General features: G+C 40.8%; 1 protein-coding gene across 1 annotated transcript in view; it reads left to right on the forward strand.

Moving 5' to 3' along the window:
• Positions 1 to 11820, forward strand: part of LOC140734606 (nuclear transcription factor Y subunit beta-like) — a 42839-nt gene extending 31019 nt beyond the window's left edge. The window contains exons 4-7 of the mRNA XM_073058812.1: positions 1181 to 1378; positions 1467 to 1551; positions 6631 to 6710; positions 11290 to 11820. Coding sequence (XP_072914913.1) covers positions 1181 to 1378; positions 1467 to 1551; positions 6631 to 6710; positions 11290 to 11322 — 396 coding nt within the window. The 3' untranslated portion in view covers positions 11323 to 11820. The remainder of the gene's footprint in view (positions 1 to 1180; positions 1379 to 1466; positions 1552 to 6630; positions 6711 to 11289) is intronic.
• Positions 11821 to 19651: the final 7831 nt, after the last annotated feature.

Raw genomic sequence — 19651 nt, forward strand, 5'->3', positions numbered from 1 at the left:
ATGTGGAAAGGACAACTATTTATTAGATGGTGAGAAACAGAAAGGTGTTAGCATTTAGAGGGGTCAGAGCTTCATTGCTGAAAGTTAATGTGCTAATAGAGCAAATCAGGAAGGCAAATAGCACGGTGAACTTCACTATAAGAGAATACAAATCCAAGAAATGCCTCTGCAATTATATAGTGTCCCAGTGTATACAGCTGTAATATTGTGGACAAGTCTGGTCTCCCTACCTTAGGAAGGATGTACTTGAGAAAGAGAATGTAGCTGTTCACCAGATTGATTCCTGGTAGTGTTTGTTGGATGAGGAGAGATTAAGCAGATTGGGCCTATGTATAAAATTCATATGGCATTTGATAAGAAAGACTGGAAGATGCTTACAGTTTGTCAATAGCTATTAACTGAGGGTGGATGTGGGGATAATATTTCCACTGGCCAGAGTGTTTACATCCAGCGAATATAGTTTTTACATAACGTAACTGTCCTGAAAAGTTGACAGTTCCATTAGATGCTACTCAACCTGCTGAGTTTCTCCAGCAGTTAGTTTGTTGCTCCAGAATCTAGTATCTCAAAGTTCAAAATAAATTTATTATCAAAGTACATATATGTCACCATGTACTACCTTGAGATTCATTTTCTTTCAGGCATTCACAGTAAAATAAAATACAACAGAATATCAAAACTACACACAACCAATGAAGACAAACTGTGCAAAATAAATAAATAATACTGAGAACATGAGTTGTAGAGTCCTTGAAAGTGTGTCCATGGCTGTGGAATCAGTTCAGAGCTGGTGGGATGTAAGCCCTGTCCTTTCTGATGGCAGTAGTGAGAAGATAGCATGGCCTGGATGGTCAAGGTCCATAATGATGGATGCTGCTTTCTTGTGGCAGTGTTCCTTATAGATATACTCAGTAGTGCATCTGCAGTCTTTGAGTCTCCACAGTCTCAAAATGAGTCAGCCATTCAGTGCAGAGGTTTTGGAATTATTTTGAAGAGAATCAGAGCTCCACACTGAGCGTATTCAAGGCAGGGATTGGACTTTTGAATATTAAGGGAGTAATCGACAGTTATGGACTAAATGCAGAAGAGTGGTACTGAGGTGAAGCATCAGCCACAGGTTCAGAGCAATTGGTCAACTGGTGCTGTTTATGTCCTAACAGTTACCTTTCTCTGCTATTAGATTGCTAAAGATGCGAAGGAATGTGTCCAAGAGTGTGTAAGTGAATTTATCAGCTTTATCACATCCGAGGCCAGTGAGCGATGCCATCAAGAAAAACGCAAAACCATCAATGGAGAAGACATCCTTTTTGCTATGTCCACACTAGGCTTTGACAGCTATGTGGAGCCACTGAAACTCTACCTGCAGAAGTTCAGAGAGGTGAAGCTGTTGTCACTTTTTTAAAAAATAAATGTTTAAGTTGCCTTATTATTTAAAAAGAATTAAAAGACTAACTTGAATTGTACAGGCAATGAAAGGGGAGAAAGGATTGAACGCATCAACAGGTGGAGGCACAGATGGCCTTGGCGAAGAGCTCACAGATGAAACTTTTTGTAAGTGCTGCTTGAAACCTTCTTCATTCAGAGGCTGGTGAATCTCTGGAATTTATTGTCACTGTGGCTGTGGCGACCAAGTCATTTGGTGTATTTATAGTGGAGGTTGATAGATTCTTGATTAATAGGGGCATCACGGTTATGAGGAGAAGGCAGGATAATGGTGCTGAAAAGAATAATAAATCAACCATGATCGAATGGCAGAGCAAACTCAATGGGCTGAATAGTCTAATTCTGCTCCTGTGTCTTATATCTAAATTATTAAAACAAAAATACTCTGTCATAGCGCGATATAGCATGAAAACAGGCTCTTCAGCCCAACTCATCCATATTGATTCTGATGACCACTAATCTAGTCCTATTTGCTTGCATTTGGCCCATTTCCCTCTAACTTTAGTACTTAGGGTGGTGAATCTGTGGAATTAATTGCCACAGATGGTTGTGGAGGCTAAGTTAATAAGTGTATTTTGTTACGTACCCCGTAACTGGGTCACTTACCAGCAAAGATAGAGAGGTCCGTTGAAGTCTGATGGTACTATTTTTAACAGTATTTATTGATAAAAATACACAAAAATAATATCAATGCAACCATACAGATAATATACGTCATCAATACTAAATCTAAAAGCGCGGGTATAATAATAATCAATAAGAAATAACTCTATCGTTGTCTAGGGGATAATGTATTGTCCGATGGAAATATAAAAGTCACTCAAGTTCATTCAAGCTGCAGCTTTTGGTTAGAGAGAGAGACGGAGTTTAAACTTGCCCATTGCTTTTATGATGTCAATCCTTCGAGAGTCGTTAGGGCTGATTTCTCCTTTGTGTTAGCTAAAGCCGTTCTTCTGTGGCAAGGCCCACCAATTCTGAGGCAAATGGAAAAGGACGCACGTGGACTTTCCACCGGCTTTCGCTATTTCGCTGTTACAGGATTTCTAGCGTTTCTTCTGGTGCGTCTCAAGGGGCCATTCCCCAGACCCTCTTTTATCCCCACTCACGGGGTCTCAGATGTCAATCAGGGTGGAATGATGCCATCCCCCAACCAGCCCACGTTGCCTGAGGGCTTCCACGAAGCACAGTACTCAATACACAATTCCGTCTCCAAGAGACAATGGCCGCTTCCCGTTGCTTTGTATTGCTGAGGGCCAGGACATTTCAAACCCCTTTGTGGATTCTGCATGTCTTTCTCTCATTTCTTGGGTCTCCTGACCCGAATCAATAGCGATCTTGTGATTCTCAAAAAGGAGGGGGCTACTTTGGGACCCTTCAACCCCTCAGAGTTGGGCACAGGCGTAACAATTTAAAGTGGAGATTGGTAAGTTCTTAATTAGTAAGGGCGTTAAAGGTTATGGGGAGAAGGTAGGAGAATGGGCTTGAGAGGGAAATTCTGCCATGATTGAATGGCAGATCAGACTGAATGGCCTAATTCTGCTCCAATGTCTTATGCAACTCCCTCACCGTGGTTCGTGACAAATTAAGCTCGTTAGCTATCTCTGGCTAACAGCCATGTAACTGGGCAATGCATGGGTAACAGTGAGACTACCATCTCCAATAAGATTGGTATGATCATCTAGGATCGGTATGATTCGGGTTCAACCAAACAGGAAAGTTGGAATGTTCCGTTGAGAGGATGAAAGTTATGGTGAATGCTGCATCTATATTGCCCCATATAAAAGTTATTCGCCAGGAAATAACGGAACTTACACTAGCACAAACTTAAAGTGGAGCTATATTTACAGATATTTCAACTACAACAGTTAATAGAAAAAGGGCCCATTACAGCTAAACAGTCTATAATGTGCACATAAACATTGGAGTTCATTGCTGGGTAGTTGGATGCTTCACTTTACTCACAGCGCTGAACCCACGTCCTGTGTGAAAGACACCAGTCACAATTCAAATTTCCCTTGAAGTCTGTTACATACTAACAGGCTAACTTAGAATTATTGGCACTTCCACCTTTGTAATGTTGGTTCATGGGCCTAGCAAGTGAGACAGACAGCACTAACTTCGAATAAGTATATTAATCATTTATTAACAAACAGTAAAAATTCAACCAAACGTTCTTGTTCTGCAAGTTACAGACGCTGCAAAGCTGAATATTCAACAAACATACTTAGTTCAAAGCACATGCAGAGCATACCTTCCCAATGGCTATGTGCACCACTTGCCTTAAACAAAGGGAGTGAGAGAGAACCTCCCACACATGCTGTCTATATACCCAGGATATTTGAAACTGGACACCAGGCAGCTATCCAATGGGAAAAGCAGCTGTAGTTTCTAAACTAACCAATCACAACAGAAGTGACTTTGGACAATCAGAATACTCCACCCCCCACCAAAGGACATCTGTGGTACCATTTGCCTGCACAAAGAACATCTTATAATGGTTTTTAAGATGTTGGAAAAGATTTATAAATTGCAAATTTAAACCCAACAGTGCAAGATGAAATGGACTGGAAAAATTGTTGGTGCACTGTCAATTCCAATGGGTTTGCAAATAGCTGGAGCTAGTTTAATATCTGAAGTGATGAAAATTCCTGCAAAGCTATCTTGGGCATTAGAACACCTTTTAATGTTACAGATAAGGGCCTGGTAGATCAACACTGTATCAGTAGGACTTGCTAAATCTCATAGAGAAAAAATAACTTAGCAGAACTGTGAAGTGGATAGACTGGTGGGATCCATTGAGGCAAAATAGGGGAACAATGAATAAGTGACCAGCAAGGACTAGTCAGAATGAATGGTCTTCTTCTCTTCTGTAACTTCTTAATGATATATTTTTGACAAGAATGTTCCACTGCTTATCAAGTCAAACATCATCAAACCTCATAAAATCTGAGCAAATCTTTTAAAACACTTGGCCATTATGGAAACACATCATTCACAATAAACGTTTTTCTGAAGTTTGTTTAGTGGGAATTACATAGACCCAGGCATAATTTGGTCTGAAGTTCAAAGTAAAGTTATTATCAAAGTACATATGTGTCACCATACACAATCCTGAGATATATTTTCTCAATAAATCCATAATAGAAAATTAAGCATAACAGAATTAATGAAAGACCCCATCAACTTGGGTGTTCAGCCAGTGTGCAGAAGACAAAAAGCTGTGCAAAGACGATAAGAAAGAAAGAAAGAAATAAGCAATATCAGGAACATGAGATGAAGAGACCATGAAAATAAGTCCATAGGTTGTGGGAACATTTCTATGATGGAGCAAGTGAAGCTGACTGAAGTTTATCTCCTTTGGTTCAAGAGCCTGATGGTTGAGGGGTAGGTAATAACTGTTCCTTAAGGCACTTGTACCTTCCTCCTGATGGCAGGAGTGAGAAGAGAGCATGACCTGGGTGGTGGAGGGGGTCCCTAATGATGGATGCTACTTTCCTGTGGCAATGTTTCTATTGTACAATAGTTTTGGTTTTGCTGCGACAAAAATACAGTGGCATGCAAAAGTTTGGGCACCCCGGTCAAAATTTCTGTTACTGTGAATAGCTAAGTGAGTAAAAGATTACCTGTTTTCCAAAAGGCATAAAATTAAAGATGACATTTCTTTAATATTTTAAGCAAGATTACTTGTTGGGCACCCAAAAATTTTGGGCAAAAGTTTGGGCACCCTGCTTGGTAAGTACTTAGTAACACCCCCTTTGGCAAGTATCACAGCTGGTAAACACTTTCTGTAACCAGCTAAATGTCTTTCAATTCTTGTTTGGGGGATTTTCGCCCATTCTTCCTTGCAAAGGCTTCTAGTTCTGTGAGATCTTTGGGCCATTTTACATGCACTGCTTTTTAAGGTCTGTCCACAGATTTTCGATGATGTTTAGGTCAGGGAACTGTGAGGGCCATGGTAAAACCTTCAGCTTGCGCCTCTTGAGATAATCAATTGTGGATTTTGAGGTGTGTTTAGGATCATTATCCTGTTGTAGAAGCTGTCCTCTTTTCATCTTCAGCTTTTTTTTACAGACGGTGTGATGTTTGCTTCCAGAATTTGCTGGTATTTCATTGAATTCATTCTTCCCTCCACCAGTGAAATGTTCCCCATGCCACTGGCTGCAACACAAACACAAAGAACGATCGATCCACCGCCATGCTTAACGGTTGGAGAGATGTTCTTTTCATGAAATTCTGCACCCTTTTTTCCCCAAACATACCTTTACTTATTGTGGCCAAAAAGTTCTATTTTAACTTCATCAGTCCACGGGACTTATTTCCAAAATGCATCAGGCTTGTTTAGATGTTCTTTTGCAAACTTCTGACACTGAATTTTGTAGTGAGGACACAGGAAAGGTTTTCTTCTGATGACTCTTCCATGAAGGTCATATTTGTGCAGGTGTCACTGCACAGTAGAACAGTGCACCACCACTCCAGAGTCTGCTAAATATTCCTGAAGGTCTTTTGCAATCAAATGGGGGTTTTGATTTGCCTTTCTAGCAATCCTACAAGCAATTTCCTTGGAAAGTTTTCTTGGTCTTCCAGACCTCAACTTAACCTCCACCGTTCCTGTTAACTGCTTTCTTAATTACGTTATGAACTGAGGAAATGGTTACCTGAAAATGCTTTGCTATCTTCTTATAACCTTCTTCTGTTTTGTGGGCATCATTTATTTTAATTTTCAGAGTGTTAGGCAGCTGCTTAGAGGAGCCCATGGCTGCTTATTGTTGGGACAAGGTTTGAGGAGTCAGGGTTTTTATAAAGTTTTGAAATTTGCATCACATGGCCTCTCTTAATGATGACTGTGAACTAACCATAGCCCTAACAAGCTAATTAAGGTCTGAGACCTTGGTAAAAGTTATCTGAGAGCTCAGATCTCTTGGGGTGCCCAAACTTTTGCATGGTGCTCCTTTCCTTTTTTTCACTCTAAAATACCGGTAGTACAAAACAAAAATAATACACTAATCTTGCTTAAAATGTTGAAAAGAATGTTTCACCTTTAACTTTGACTTTTGGAGATCAGTTTATCTTCTACTCACTTAACTATTCACAGTAAGAGAAATTTTGACCAGGGGTGCACAAACTTTTGCATGCCACTGTAACTCTGTGCCATTCAAAAGCTTAATAACACTTTTTTTCCATCTACAGCTAACCAATTGACAACAGGCTTGATCACCGCTGATGGCCAACCACAGAACGTCATGGTGTATACAACATCTTACCAACAGGTGAGCAATGTCTTTTAAAGATTTATCATCTTGTGCAATGGAAATACAGTTTACCCTTAGTGCCTTAATGAAGGTAATAGAGGAAATATGGTATTTCTCACCCGAGCCTCCTATAGCAGTCAATTAGATGACACGTAATCTTTTACAATGACCTCATTCCTTGATACACCTGATGCTCAAAACTCTCCTAGTATTGGCATTATTATTTGTTTATTATTGTCACGTGTGCCAAGCTACAGTGAAAAACTTTGTTTTGCATGCCATCCTTTCATTACCACAATGCATCGGGCAGTACAAGGCAAAACAGAAACGGAATAAAGTATTACAATCACAGAGAACAGGCAGGCAGTAAGGAGTAACACCGTAGCAAGGCAGGTTGAGGTCAAGAGACAATCTTATTGTACTTGGGACTGTAGTCTTATTTATATCATCTGAGCATTCTCAGAGCAAGGATATAATGTTAACACTTTATAAGGCATTGGTCAGACTGCGTTCCGGAATCGTTGTGAGCAATTTTGGGCCCGGTATGTAGGGAAAGGTGTGCTGGCCCTGGAAAATGTCCAGAAGAGATTCACAAGAATGGTCCCAGGAATGAAAAACTTAACCTGTGATATTTCTGGGCCTGTACTTGATGGAGTTCAGAGGGATCGGGGGTTGGGGGGGGAGTCTCATTGAAACCTACGGGAAACTGAAAGGCCTAGGAGGAGTGGATGTGCAGAGGAGGTTTTCATCAGTAGGAGAGTCTAAGATCCAAGGGCACAGTCTCTGAATAAAGGGATGTCCTTTTAAAACTGAGATGAGGTGGAGTTTATTCAGCCAGAGGGTGGTGAATCTGTGGACTTGGTTGCCACAGAGGTAAGTGGAAGACAAGTCATTGGGTTTACTTAAGGCAGAGATTGATAGGTTTTTGAATGGTACGGGGGGGGGTGAAGGGTTGTGAGGAGAAATTGGGGTGGGATTGCTGAAGAGTTGGAGAGTTAGCTGAAAATTTTGGATAATTTTGTGTAAGTTTAGGAATGTGGTAGAGTAGGTATGCAGGTGAAATAAAAACAGAAAATTGTGGAAACACTCAGCAGGTGATGGATCTTCTGGAAGAGAAGCGGTTCATATTTCAGGACTTTCATCAGTTCTGCACAGAATTTTCTAGCATTTTATTTCAGATTTCCTGCATTTGCAGGCTTTTGCTCAGCTACAGGCAAGCAAAGAGCTGACAGAATGGTGGAACAATTTTACAGAGCAAAAATGCCCTTGGAAATGCTGGCAAATGAGACTAGCTTAGATGGGCATGGACTACTTGGGCCAAAGAGTTCCTTTCCTTATTGTATTACTCTGAATCTTTAGTAATCCCTAATGGTAATTCTTCCACCTACATAGAACAATACAGCTGAACAGAACTTACTCAAAAGTCAGTCTATTCCCTCCCTTCCACATTAGGAAGAGGGAAATACTAGAACCATGGGCCAAAGGTGTTTGAAATAAAATTCTGTGTGTTACTATTGTTACCCAAACTTTAACATATAGTCCCTTATCCTGTGACAGTTTTTTGAGCATAATTTAGTCGATTTCAATGACATTTTGAAAACCATTAGTTGCATAGATCGAGATCACAGATTTCCAGAGGAGATTGACAAGAATTATCCCAGGTATGAAAGGGTTAATGTATAGGGAACGTTAGATGGCTCTGGGTCTGTACTTGCTGTAGTTTAGAGAATGGAGAATTTATATTCAAGTTAAAATATAGAAACTGGAATTTCAAAAGCTACCATCAACGTAGTACTACGAGATCCCAATGATTTTGCAATCCAAACATCCTTCAGAAGTCAAGAACGAAGCATAAAACTTATTACTAACAATTTCATTAAGTGTTACTTGAACAACGAACAAAAAAAGGAAAAAGTAGTCATGGTCATCTCGTACTCAGACTAGAGATTTTGTAAGGCTTCGATAGAGTGGATGTGGAGAGGATGTTTCCTATAGTGGGGAAGTCTAGAACCAGAGGACACACTCAGAATAAAAGGATGTCCTTTTAGAACAGAAATAAAGAGGATTTCTTTAGCCACAGGGTGGTGAACCTATGGAATTTATCACCACAGACAGCTGTGGAGGCCAAGTCATTGGGTATATTTAAAGCAGAGGTTGATAGGTGCTTGATTAGTAATAAATCAGCCATGATGGAATGGTGGAGCAGATTTGATCGGCTATGTTTCCTAATTCTGCTTCTACATCTTATGGGCTTATATCTGCAGTTTTCTGGAGGTGTGACTGGATCAGTAATTTGTTCAGTGCTCTGAAAGTTTTTATACATCAAGATTGGGGAAAAAGTGAATTAGTAACAAAAATCAAGTTCCTCTCCTATTTCCTTATTTGAAATAAATCAATTAACATGAAACCAGCTCTCTTTTAAAATACCTCAGATGTACCTCTGTGATGTTTCTTGGCAATATATTAATGATATTGATGTTGAAATTAGTCACAAGTAGTGTTGATGTCTATAAAGAGAAAAATGTTAGTAATCCCATCCCACATCACCAGAGCTAACCGTGAGAAAGTTGTCCAATTTGTGTTTCAATGCATTTTCAGTTTTAATTTCTGGCAGATCTTTTGCTTTTCATTTACTGAGTGCAAACTCAGCTCTGCATTTGATGGTGAGTTTTAAATAAACTGGGGTCACTGTATCCACACTTCAGACATGAGGGGAGCTGCTGCCTCACGGCATAAGCGACCCAGATTCAATCCTGACCTTGGGTGCTGTCTGTGTGGAATTTGCATGTTCACCCTGTGGCTATGAGGGTTTCCCTGGATGCTCCAGTTTCATCCCACATCCCAAAGACATGCAGGTTGGTGGGTTATTTGGTCATTGGGTACCAGAATAAGACTTGCATAGTGAATAGTAGGGCAGTGAGGAGTGTGGTAGAATAGAAGTGGCATATGGAGTTCAGCCTACATAAATGTGAAGTGGTTCATTTCGGTAGACCATTTTTGAAGACTCTTGGCAATGTGGAGGATCAGTGAGGTCTTGGGGTCTATATCCGTAGGACACTCAAAGCTGTTGCTCAAGTTGACAATGTTGTTAAGGTGTATGGTGTGATGGCCTTCATCAGCTGGGATTGAGTTCAAGAGCCATGAGATGATGTTAAAATTATATAAGACCTTAGTTAGACCCCACTTGGAGTACCGTGTTCAGTTCTGGTCACCTCACTACAGGAGGGATGTGGATACTACAGAGAGAGTGCAGAGGAGATTTACAAGGGTGTTGTCTGGATTGGAGAGCATACCGTATGAGAATAGGTTGAGTGAACTTGGCCTTTTCTCTTTGGAGTGACAGAGGATGAGAGGTGACCTGATAGAGGTGTATAAGATGATGAGGGGCATTGATCGTGAGGATAGCCAGAGACTTTTTCCCAGGGCTGAAATGGCTGGCACAAGGAGGCATGGATTTAAGGTGCTTAGAAGTAGGTACAAGGGGGATGTCAGAGGTAAGTTTTTAACACAGAGAAGGGTGGGTGCATGGAATGCACTGCCAATGACAATGGTAGAGGCGGATACAATAGGGTCTTTTAAGAGACTCTTAGATAGGCACATGGAGCTTAGAAAAATAGAGGGCTATGTGGTAGGGTAATTCTAGGCAGCTTCTAGAGTAGGTTATGTGGTTGGCACAACATTGTGGGCTGAAGAGCCTGTAATATGCTGTAGATTTTTATGATTCTATAGAGATAACTAGTAATACAGATCCATAATTTCTTGAAAGTGGTGTCACAGGTAAATAGGGTCAAAGAGAGCTTTTGGCACAGCACATTGACCTTCATAAATCAGAGTATTTATTACACAAGATGGGATGTTATGTTGAAATTGTATAAGGCATTGGTGAAGCCTAATTTGGAATATTGTGTGCAATTTTTGGTACAAGAAGGATGTCAATAAGATTGAAAGAGTCCAGAGAAAATTAAGAAGGATGTTGCTGGGACTTGAGGACCTGAGTTGTAGGGAAAAGTTGAATAGGTTAGGAGTTTATTCCCTGTAGCATAGGAGAATTAGATTTATTTTGATAGAGGTATTCAAAATTATGAGGTATCTAGTTAGGGTTAATGCAAGCAGGCATGTCCACTGAAGTTAAGTGAAACTAGAAGTAGATGTCATGGGCAAAAAGTGAAATGTTTAAGGGAAACATGGAGGAAACTTCACACAGAGGGTGGTGCGAGTGTGGAAGGAAGTGGTGGATGTGGGTTCAATTTCAACATTGAAGAGAAGTTTGGATAATTACATGGATGGGAGAGGTATAGGGTGCTATGATCCAGGTACAGGTTGATGGGACCAGGCTGCACAGTTCAGCATGAACTAGATCGGCCAAAGGGCCTGTTTCTGTGCTGAATGCTTATCTATTGTGTAGATGAGTGGTAGAATGTGGGAAAGGTTGATGGGAATGTGGGGAGATCAAAAATGAGATTAATGTCGGATTAGAGGGATGGTTGATTGTTGGTGTGGACTCGATGGGCCATCATCTGTGTCTCTCTGATTTTCACTATCTGTACATATTGTTTCTAGACTAACCAACTGACTCTGTCCTCCTTGACCCTGGCAGATTTCAGGTGTACAGCCCATTCAATTCTCCTGATAGAAGCCATTCAGACTTGGAAACGCATTAAACCCTACAGTAAATGAAATGGAATCGGAAAGAAGACAAGAGCAGTTGAATGGTCAACAGACCTGCAGAGGATGATCTTTACCTGCTCTTGAATTATATTCTTCTGGATAGTTGTAGATGCTTTGACAGGTTCCTGGGGTCTGACTGAAAAATCCTGTTTCTGAACCCCTCACCTGAAGGATCATTTCTTATTTACCAGTTTTAAAACAAAAACTGAACCTTTATAATGTATCACAGTTGCAAAGTACTTTTGTTTTGTACAAGAGTTGGGTTTTGTGTGAACACATACAGGAAGCTGATGTCATTGGCCGCTGTGTGTCCAATTTACTACTGTCGGAACTTACTGGGCAGTGTCTTACTTTTCATATTGAATCATGTTGCTCCTTTTGTAATTCAAATAAGTAATTTCACTAGATGTACCCTTTTAATAAAACAGGTGTAAAATAAATTGTTTTTGAGAGTACAAAACTTGTGTTTTTGTCCGTCTGTCTCGCAATTTCAGCAACCACATTGGTTAGGAGCTTCTGGTCAAGATGACGCCAAGCTGCAGTCTCTGAGGTCATAGCTCAGATTTAGATGCTTGTGGGGGAGTTAGAGGTCAGGCTAGAGTCTTGGCGCTAGCACTGTAATAGTGTTATGCTCCGCTATACTACTGTGCCGCCCAGTAATGATGTGTCAGTAAGGAAGTCATGATTGAGTCTTTGAAACGTTTCCTCTGTCTTTGAAGAAACTACTAGCCATGTTGGAACTTGCAGTACAGTACATGCTTCAGGTCTCTGGTGTTCTGGCCACTGGAGCTGCACTGGATACGATTAGAACTTTGATACTTCAGATCCTGGGCGAGCAGAAGTTGCAGACATTTTCTGCAATGTCAAAGGGTACTTCATTGCACACCCTGACACGCAGTAGTTATGTAAGGTACATTACGAAACCAAGACTTTAGTGACAATTTTTAGATGTAAATATTTAATGTCATGCAGCCATAATCAAACATGTTTTCAAAGGAGTTGTGATATTTCAGCTGCATTTGCTAATGTGGAAATTCAAATCAGACAGATGTTATTAATTTAAACCAATGGTTCCCAAAGTGGCTGATATCACCATCCCCCCCCCGCCCCACCCAGGGGCTGTGGGAGTTTCTAAGGGTCGATAAAGATAAGGGGGGGGGTAAAGGGGGCAGTAGGGAGTGGTGCTCGGTAGTGAGGGTGGTAGCTGAGGGATAACAAACTTAATTTAAGAAATGAATTACGTAAGCATTTGATCCTCATACCTCCTAATGCTTTATGTAATCACCTCATCTCTTGCTAACTCACTGTTCTAGGCTTTGCTCGAAAGGCATAATTGTTGAAAAGTAGTGTTAGCTAGTAGGATTCCCATACTTTAATCACACTGTGACACAATTCCTGTGAATTAGGGTATGACATTCAAGTTCAGAATCTGCCCTTTCAAATAGTCTTGATCACATTTCTCTAGCCTACAGCTCAACCGAGATCGGTGCCCCACTTTATGTATCTTCACCCAGAGTCAAGTTTTGCGTGACCTATGATACATCATAACTTTCCCCTTTATTGATCGCAACACTTGAGGCTGGACATAAAGAATAGGTGATTGATCATGTTGCTAATCCATAACGAAAATGGCAGAAGCCAACCAAACAAAAAAGGAGTGTGGACAGTATAGAGTGGAGTATCTGAAATATGGATTTATAACCAGCTCCAATCAGCCAACAGCAGCCAATGCGTCTGTTGTGTGAAAGTTTTTATTCAAATGAGGTGATGAACCTGTCCGGGCTCCTTGAGCATTTGAAGAAAATACACTTTGATAAAGCAAACAAGAACTTAGCTTATTTTCAGTCATATCATGAAAACTATCACAAATGGAAAATACTCCAAAACATGTTTGCCAGCACTTCACAACAAAACAGTGATGGTTTGTGTGCTTCATATATCTTATATAACCATATAACAATCACAGCACGGAAACAGGCCATTCCGGCCCTCCTAGTCCGTGCCGAACTCTTAATCTCACCTAGTCCCACCTACCCGCACTCAGCCCATAACCCTCCACTCCTTTCCTGTCCATATACCTATCCAATTTTACCTTAAATGACACAACTGAGCTGGCCTCTACTACTTCTGCAGGAAGCTCATTCCACACAGCTATCACTCTCTGAGTAAAGAAATACCCCCTCGTGTTTCCCTTAAACTTTTGCCCCCTAACTCTCAAATCATGTCCTCTTGTTTGAATCTCCCCTACTCTCAATGGAAACAGTCTATTCACGTCAACTCTATCTATCCCTCTCAACATTTTAAATACCTCGATCAAATCCCCCCTCAACCTTCTACGCTCCAATGAATAGAGACCTAACTTGTTCAACCTTTCTCTGTAACTTAAGTGCTGAAACCCAGGTAACATCCTAGTAAATCATCTCTGCACTCTCTCTAATTTATTGATATCTTTCCTATAATTCGGTGACCAGAACTGTACACAATATTCCAAATTTGGCCTTACCAATGCCTTGTACAATTTTAACATTACATCCCAACTTCTGTACTCAATGCTCTGATTTATAAAGGCCAGCGTTCCAAAAGCCTTCTTCACCACCCTATCTACATGAGACTCCACCTTCAGGGAACTATGCACTGTTATTCCTAGATCTCTCTGTTCCACTGCATTCCTCAATGCCCTACCATTTACCCTGTATGTTCTATTTGGATTATTCCTGCCAAAATGTAGAACCTCACACTTCTCAGCATTAAACTCCATCTGCCAACGTTCAGCCCATTCTTCTAACCGGCATAAATCTCCCTGCAAGCTTTGAAAACCCACCTCATTATCCACAACACCTCCTACCTTAGTATCATCAGCATACTTACTAATCCAATTTACCACCCCATCATCCAGATCATTTATGTATATTACAAACAACATTGGGCCCAAAACAGATCCCTGAGGCACCCCGCTAGTCACCGGCCTCCATCCTGATAAACAATTATCCACCACTACTCTCTGGCATCTCCCATCTAGCCACTGTTGAATCCATTTTATTACTCCAGCATTAATACCTAACGACTGAACCTTCTTAACTAACCTTCCATGTGGAACTTTGTCAAAGGCCTTGCTGAAGTCCATATAGACTACATCCACTGCCTTACCCTCGTCAACATTCCTCGTAACTACTTCAAAAAATTCAATAAGGTTTGTCAAACATGACCTTCCACGCACAAATCCATGCTGGCTACTCCTAATCAGATCCTGTCTATCCAGATAATTATAAATACTATCTCTAAGAATACTTTCCATTAATTTACCCACCACTGATGTCAAACTGACAGGTCTATAATTGCCAGGCTTACTTCTAGAACCCTTTTTAAACAATGGAACCACATGAGCAATACGCCAATCCTCCGGCACAATCCCCGTTTCTAATGACATCTGAAAGATCTCCGTCAGAGCTCCTGCTATCTCTACACAAACTTCCCTCAAGGTCCTGGGGATTATCTGGTCAGGACCCGGAGATTTATCCACTTTTAAATTTCTTAAAAGCACCAGTACTTCCACCTCTTTAATTGTCATAGGTTCCATAACTTCCTTACCTGTTTCCCACACCTTACACCATTCAATATCCTTCTCCTTAGTGAATACCGAAGAGAAGAAATCGTTCAAAATCTCTCCCATCTCCCTCGGCTCCACACATAGCTGACCACCCTGATTCTCTAAGGGACCAATTTTATCTTTTCATTGCTTTTTGCTAAATTTGGAAAGCCCCATACAATTGGGGAAGACCTGATTATGGCAGTAGAAAGGAAGGTTCTAAGTCTGATTTTGCCTAAGTCACCAGCCCAAATAATTAAAGCAATTCGACTCAGCACCAACTCTGTTCAAAGGTGAATAGTTGAAATGTCTGAGAATGTGGAAGACACATTGTGCAACATACTTAGGACAACAGAATTTGCTCAGCAGTTGGATGAGTCAACTTTGCCAGATCTTTGCTTCTTGGTTATGTTTGCCTCGTATGATTAAAGCAAGTTGTTGTTTGCAAGGGGACTAGAAACAGATATGAAGAGAGAGTCAAAGTTTTGAGTTGTTGAGCAATTTTCCAAAGAGAAGGACATTCCACTTACTAACATTTTTGCTTGTACAACAGATGGGGCACTATCAATGACAGGACGTCACCTTAGGGTTATTACTTTCTTGAAAAGGCTGTATCTAACGTATTTACCATTCTCTGTGTAATTCACAAACAATATTTTGTCACAAAAATGTAAGTGATGGACTTCACAAATCATTTAAATGCTGTTATTACAGCAGTAAATAAAATCAAGTCTGATGCTCTCAATTCTCAACTATTTTGACAGCTGTGTATTGAGAATGATCAACAATTTGAACACTAGCTGTTGCACACAGAAGTCAGATGTCTCTCAGAAGGAAACTGCCTGAAGTGCTTCTGTGTGTTTTTTGAAACTGTGATAAAATTCTTTGAAGACGCAAATGCTTCATTCAGTAACCAACTCAGGAATATTAGGCATTACAGGTTAGAACAATGGACACTGCAGCACAGTACATGCCCTTCGGCCCATAATGTTGTGCCAACATTTTAAACCTACTTCCCTCCTGCGTAGCCCTCCATCTTTCTATTACCCATGTGCATGTCTAAGAATCTCTTAAATGTCCCTAACATATCTAACTCTACCTTTACCATCATCCCCGGCAGCATATTCCATGCATCAACCACCTTATGTGTGAAAAAACAACCTCTGACATCCCCACTATACTTTCCTCCTTTCACTTTAAAATTATGCCTCCTCATATTACCGTAGTCATTTATGCCCTGGGAAAAGTCTCTGGCTATCCACTCAATCTGTGCCTCTTGTCATCTTGTACACCTCTATCAAGTCACCTGTCATCCTCTCTAACTCCAAAGGGAAAACCCCTAGCTCACACAACCTAGATATTACAGAAGGAGATGAGAAGGGTTTTCTCAAGGCCAGGGAGAGGGAATAAAGAAGTTGTAGTGGTGGTGGCTTAAAGGTGGGAGGGCAAGGAGGAAGTAGAAGAGGAAAAGTTAGGGATATCAGTGAGATTGAGATTAAATTATAAACAATTAGAAAAGTACACAGGCAAACAACAGATAAAGTAAACAATTACCTCACTATTAACTACAGAAGGACTTGAGACTACTCCTGTTGAAGCCATTAATGTTGCTGTTGCTGTAGCCAAGGGGTCAATAACCGTGCTAATCCCCTGGGTGGCCAGTGTTGTTACTCTAGTCAGGGCGGTGGCTGGTGTTGTGAAACTGGATGATGCAAGATTAGTTACTGCTGAGTGGGCGGCAGATACTGTAGCAGTCACAGTACCTTATTTGTCAGAATTATTCACAAAGTTTAATGAAATCAATCTTCAATTGCAAGGAAATGATGTGAAACTTATCAAAGTCAAATTAGTCGTCTCCACATTTTTGTCCAAGTTAGCACTATTTAACACTATTCTTGACTTTTTCCGATTTCTGAGCTGGAAGAGAAAGAAAGAATAGCAGATGATGATCTTCAAGTGTACTGTGCCCAGCTGGTGAGCCACATAAAGACATCAGATTTCAGGATCTTCTCTCGATCCAAATTCCAGATTGGGTAATAAATCCATTCCTGAACATCGTAATGAGGAATTAACAGGAAAGGTGGAGGGAAAACTGATCTTTGCTACAAAAATGACTTTGAACTGAAGCTGAGGTTCATAAGATCCTATGAAGACTTTTGATTGCAGAAAGAAATCTCTGAATGCTATCCGAGGCTGTGGAAAAAGGTGCAGATGTTCTTTATTGTCTTTCCCACATCCCATTTAGTGATGCGCAGTTTCAGTGCAGTTCCACAACTTCTCCAAGCAACAAAATAGACTGCAAATTATTGAACGTGAGGATCTGAGGCTCCTTCTGAGTGACATTCAGCCTGATGTTGAGAAGCTGATGTCACTGCACCAAGCCCATCCATCTCATAGAAAGGTAAGAAAGCAATGAATAGCTGAATTAATGTATGTGCTAAAATTGTTGATGAAAGATAGCCTTTACTGTAATTAAACAAAGAAATAATTTTATTTGTAGCTTTAAATAGATTTGAATAATTTTTGCAATTAGTTGTCACTGCTTTGAATTTGCAGTTCCTGTTTTCTTTCACTGTTCATCGTAAGTCAAAATTCTTTGTAGTTTATATATAATGGACGGAAAGAGAGAGGGAGGTGCTGGGGATGTGGTCTGAGAGCCATTGGGGCAATAACTCAAAAATGTTTGGGAACCATTGATTTAAAAAGATATAGGCTTCAGGCAATGGATTAGAATAACAGAATATCCTCTAAGTTCAAAGTAAGTCTATTATCCAGGTACATATTGTATATGTCACCATATACTGAGAACATCTCTGAGATTTTCTTGCAGACATACACAGTAAATACACAGAAAACACAATAGGGTCAATGAAAACCACACACAAGCCGAATAGCCAGTGTGCAAAAGACAACAAACTGTGGAAATACAAAAAAAGCAAAATAATAATGAATAATAAGCAATAAATATCAAGAGTGAAGTTACCCCACTGGTACAAGAATCTGATGGTTGAGGAGTAATAACTGTTCCTGAGCCTGGTGATGTGAGTCCTGAGGCTCCTGATCCTTCTTCCTGATGGCAGCAGTGAGAAAGGAGCATGGCCTGGGTGGTGAGGGTCCCTGATAATGGATGCTGCTTTCCTATGACAGCGCTCCATGTAGATGTGCTCAGTGATGGGGAGGACTTTACCTGTGATGGACTGCGCCATATCCACTACTTTTCCCTTTAAGAGCAATGGTGTTTCCATACCAGGCTGTGATGCAACCAATCAGTCAGTATACTCTCCAGCACACATCTATAGAAGTTTGTCAAAGTTTTAGATGACATGCTGGATCTTTGCAAACTTCTAAGAAAGTAGAGGCTCTGCCGTGCCTTCTTTGTAATGCGCTTACATGGTGAACCCAGATCCTCGGAAATGATAACACCAAGGAACTTAAAGCTGCTGACCTTCTCCACTACTGATGTCTTGATGAGGATTGGCTCATCAACCTCCACTTTCCTCTTCCTGAAGTAGAGCAGGGGGTTAAGCATACAGAACCCTGTGCTAAAGGAGATTGTGGAGGAAATGTTGTTGCCAGTTGGCCTCTCTGGGGTCTGCAAGTGATGATCCAGCTGCATAAGGAGGTATTGAGGCCAAGGTTTTAAACCATAAGACAAAGGAACAGAATTAGGCCATTTGGCCATTCAAGCCTGCCTTCTCCCCATATCCCTACATGCCCTGACCAGTCAAGAATCTATCAACCTCTGCCTTAAATATACATAAAGACCTGGCCTCCACAGTGCCTGTGGTAAAGAATTCCACAGATTCACCTCTCTCTGGCTAAAGAAATCCCTCCTCATCCCCATTCTAAAAGGATGCCCCTCTATTCTGAGGCTGTCCTCTGGTCTTAGACCCCCTCACCATAAGAAACATCCTCTCCACATACACTCTATCAAGGCTTTTCACCATTCGATAGGTTTCAATGCGGTCACCCCTCTTCTGAATTCTAGTGAACAGAGACCCAGAGCCATCAAGTGCTCTTCGTATGACAAGCCATTCAATCCTGGAATCATTTTTGTGAATCTCCTTTAAACCCATTCCAGTTTCAGCACATCCTTTCTGAGATAAGGGGCCCAAACCTGCTCATAATACTCCAAGTGAGACCTCACCAGCACTTTATAAAGGTTCAACATTATATTCTTCTTGCTTTGATATTCTAGTCTTCTTGAAATGAGTGCAGACATTGCATTTGCCTTCCTCTTTACAGAATCTACCTGCAAATTGACCTTTAGGGAATCCTGCACAAGGATTCCCAATCCCTTTGTGCCTCGGGTTTTTTGTATTTTCTTTCCATTTCCATTTTAACACTTTCATTTCTTCTGCCAAAGTGCATGACTATACACCTCCCAACACTGTATTCCAGCTGAGATTTCTTTGCCCATTCTCCTAATCTAAGTCTTCCTGTAGCCTCTCTACTTCCTCAAAACTACCTGTCCCTCCACCTGACTTTATATCATCAGCAAATTGTGCAGCAAAACCATCAATTCCATCATCCATTGACATATAACGTTAAAAGAGTCAGTCCCAACAAAGATCACTGTGAAACACCATTAGTCACCGGCAGCCAGTCAGAGAAGGCTCCCTCTATTCCCACTGTTTGCCTCCTGCCAATCAGCCACTGCTTTATCCATGCTAGAATTGTTCCTGTAATATCATGGGAGCATAGC

Source organism: Hemitrygon akajei, chromosome 10, assembly GCF_048418815.1.
Source record: "Hemitrygon akajei chromosome 10, sHemAka1.3, whole genome shotgun sequence".
Classification (NCBI taxonomy): Eukaryota; Metazoa; Chordata; class Chondrichthyes; order Myliobatiformes; family Dasyatidae; genus Hemitrygon; species Hemitrygon akajei.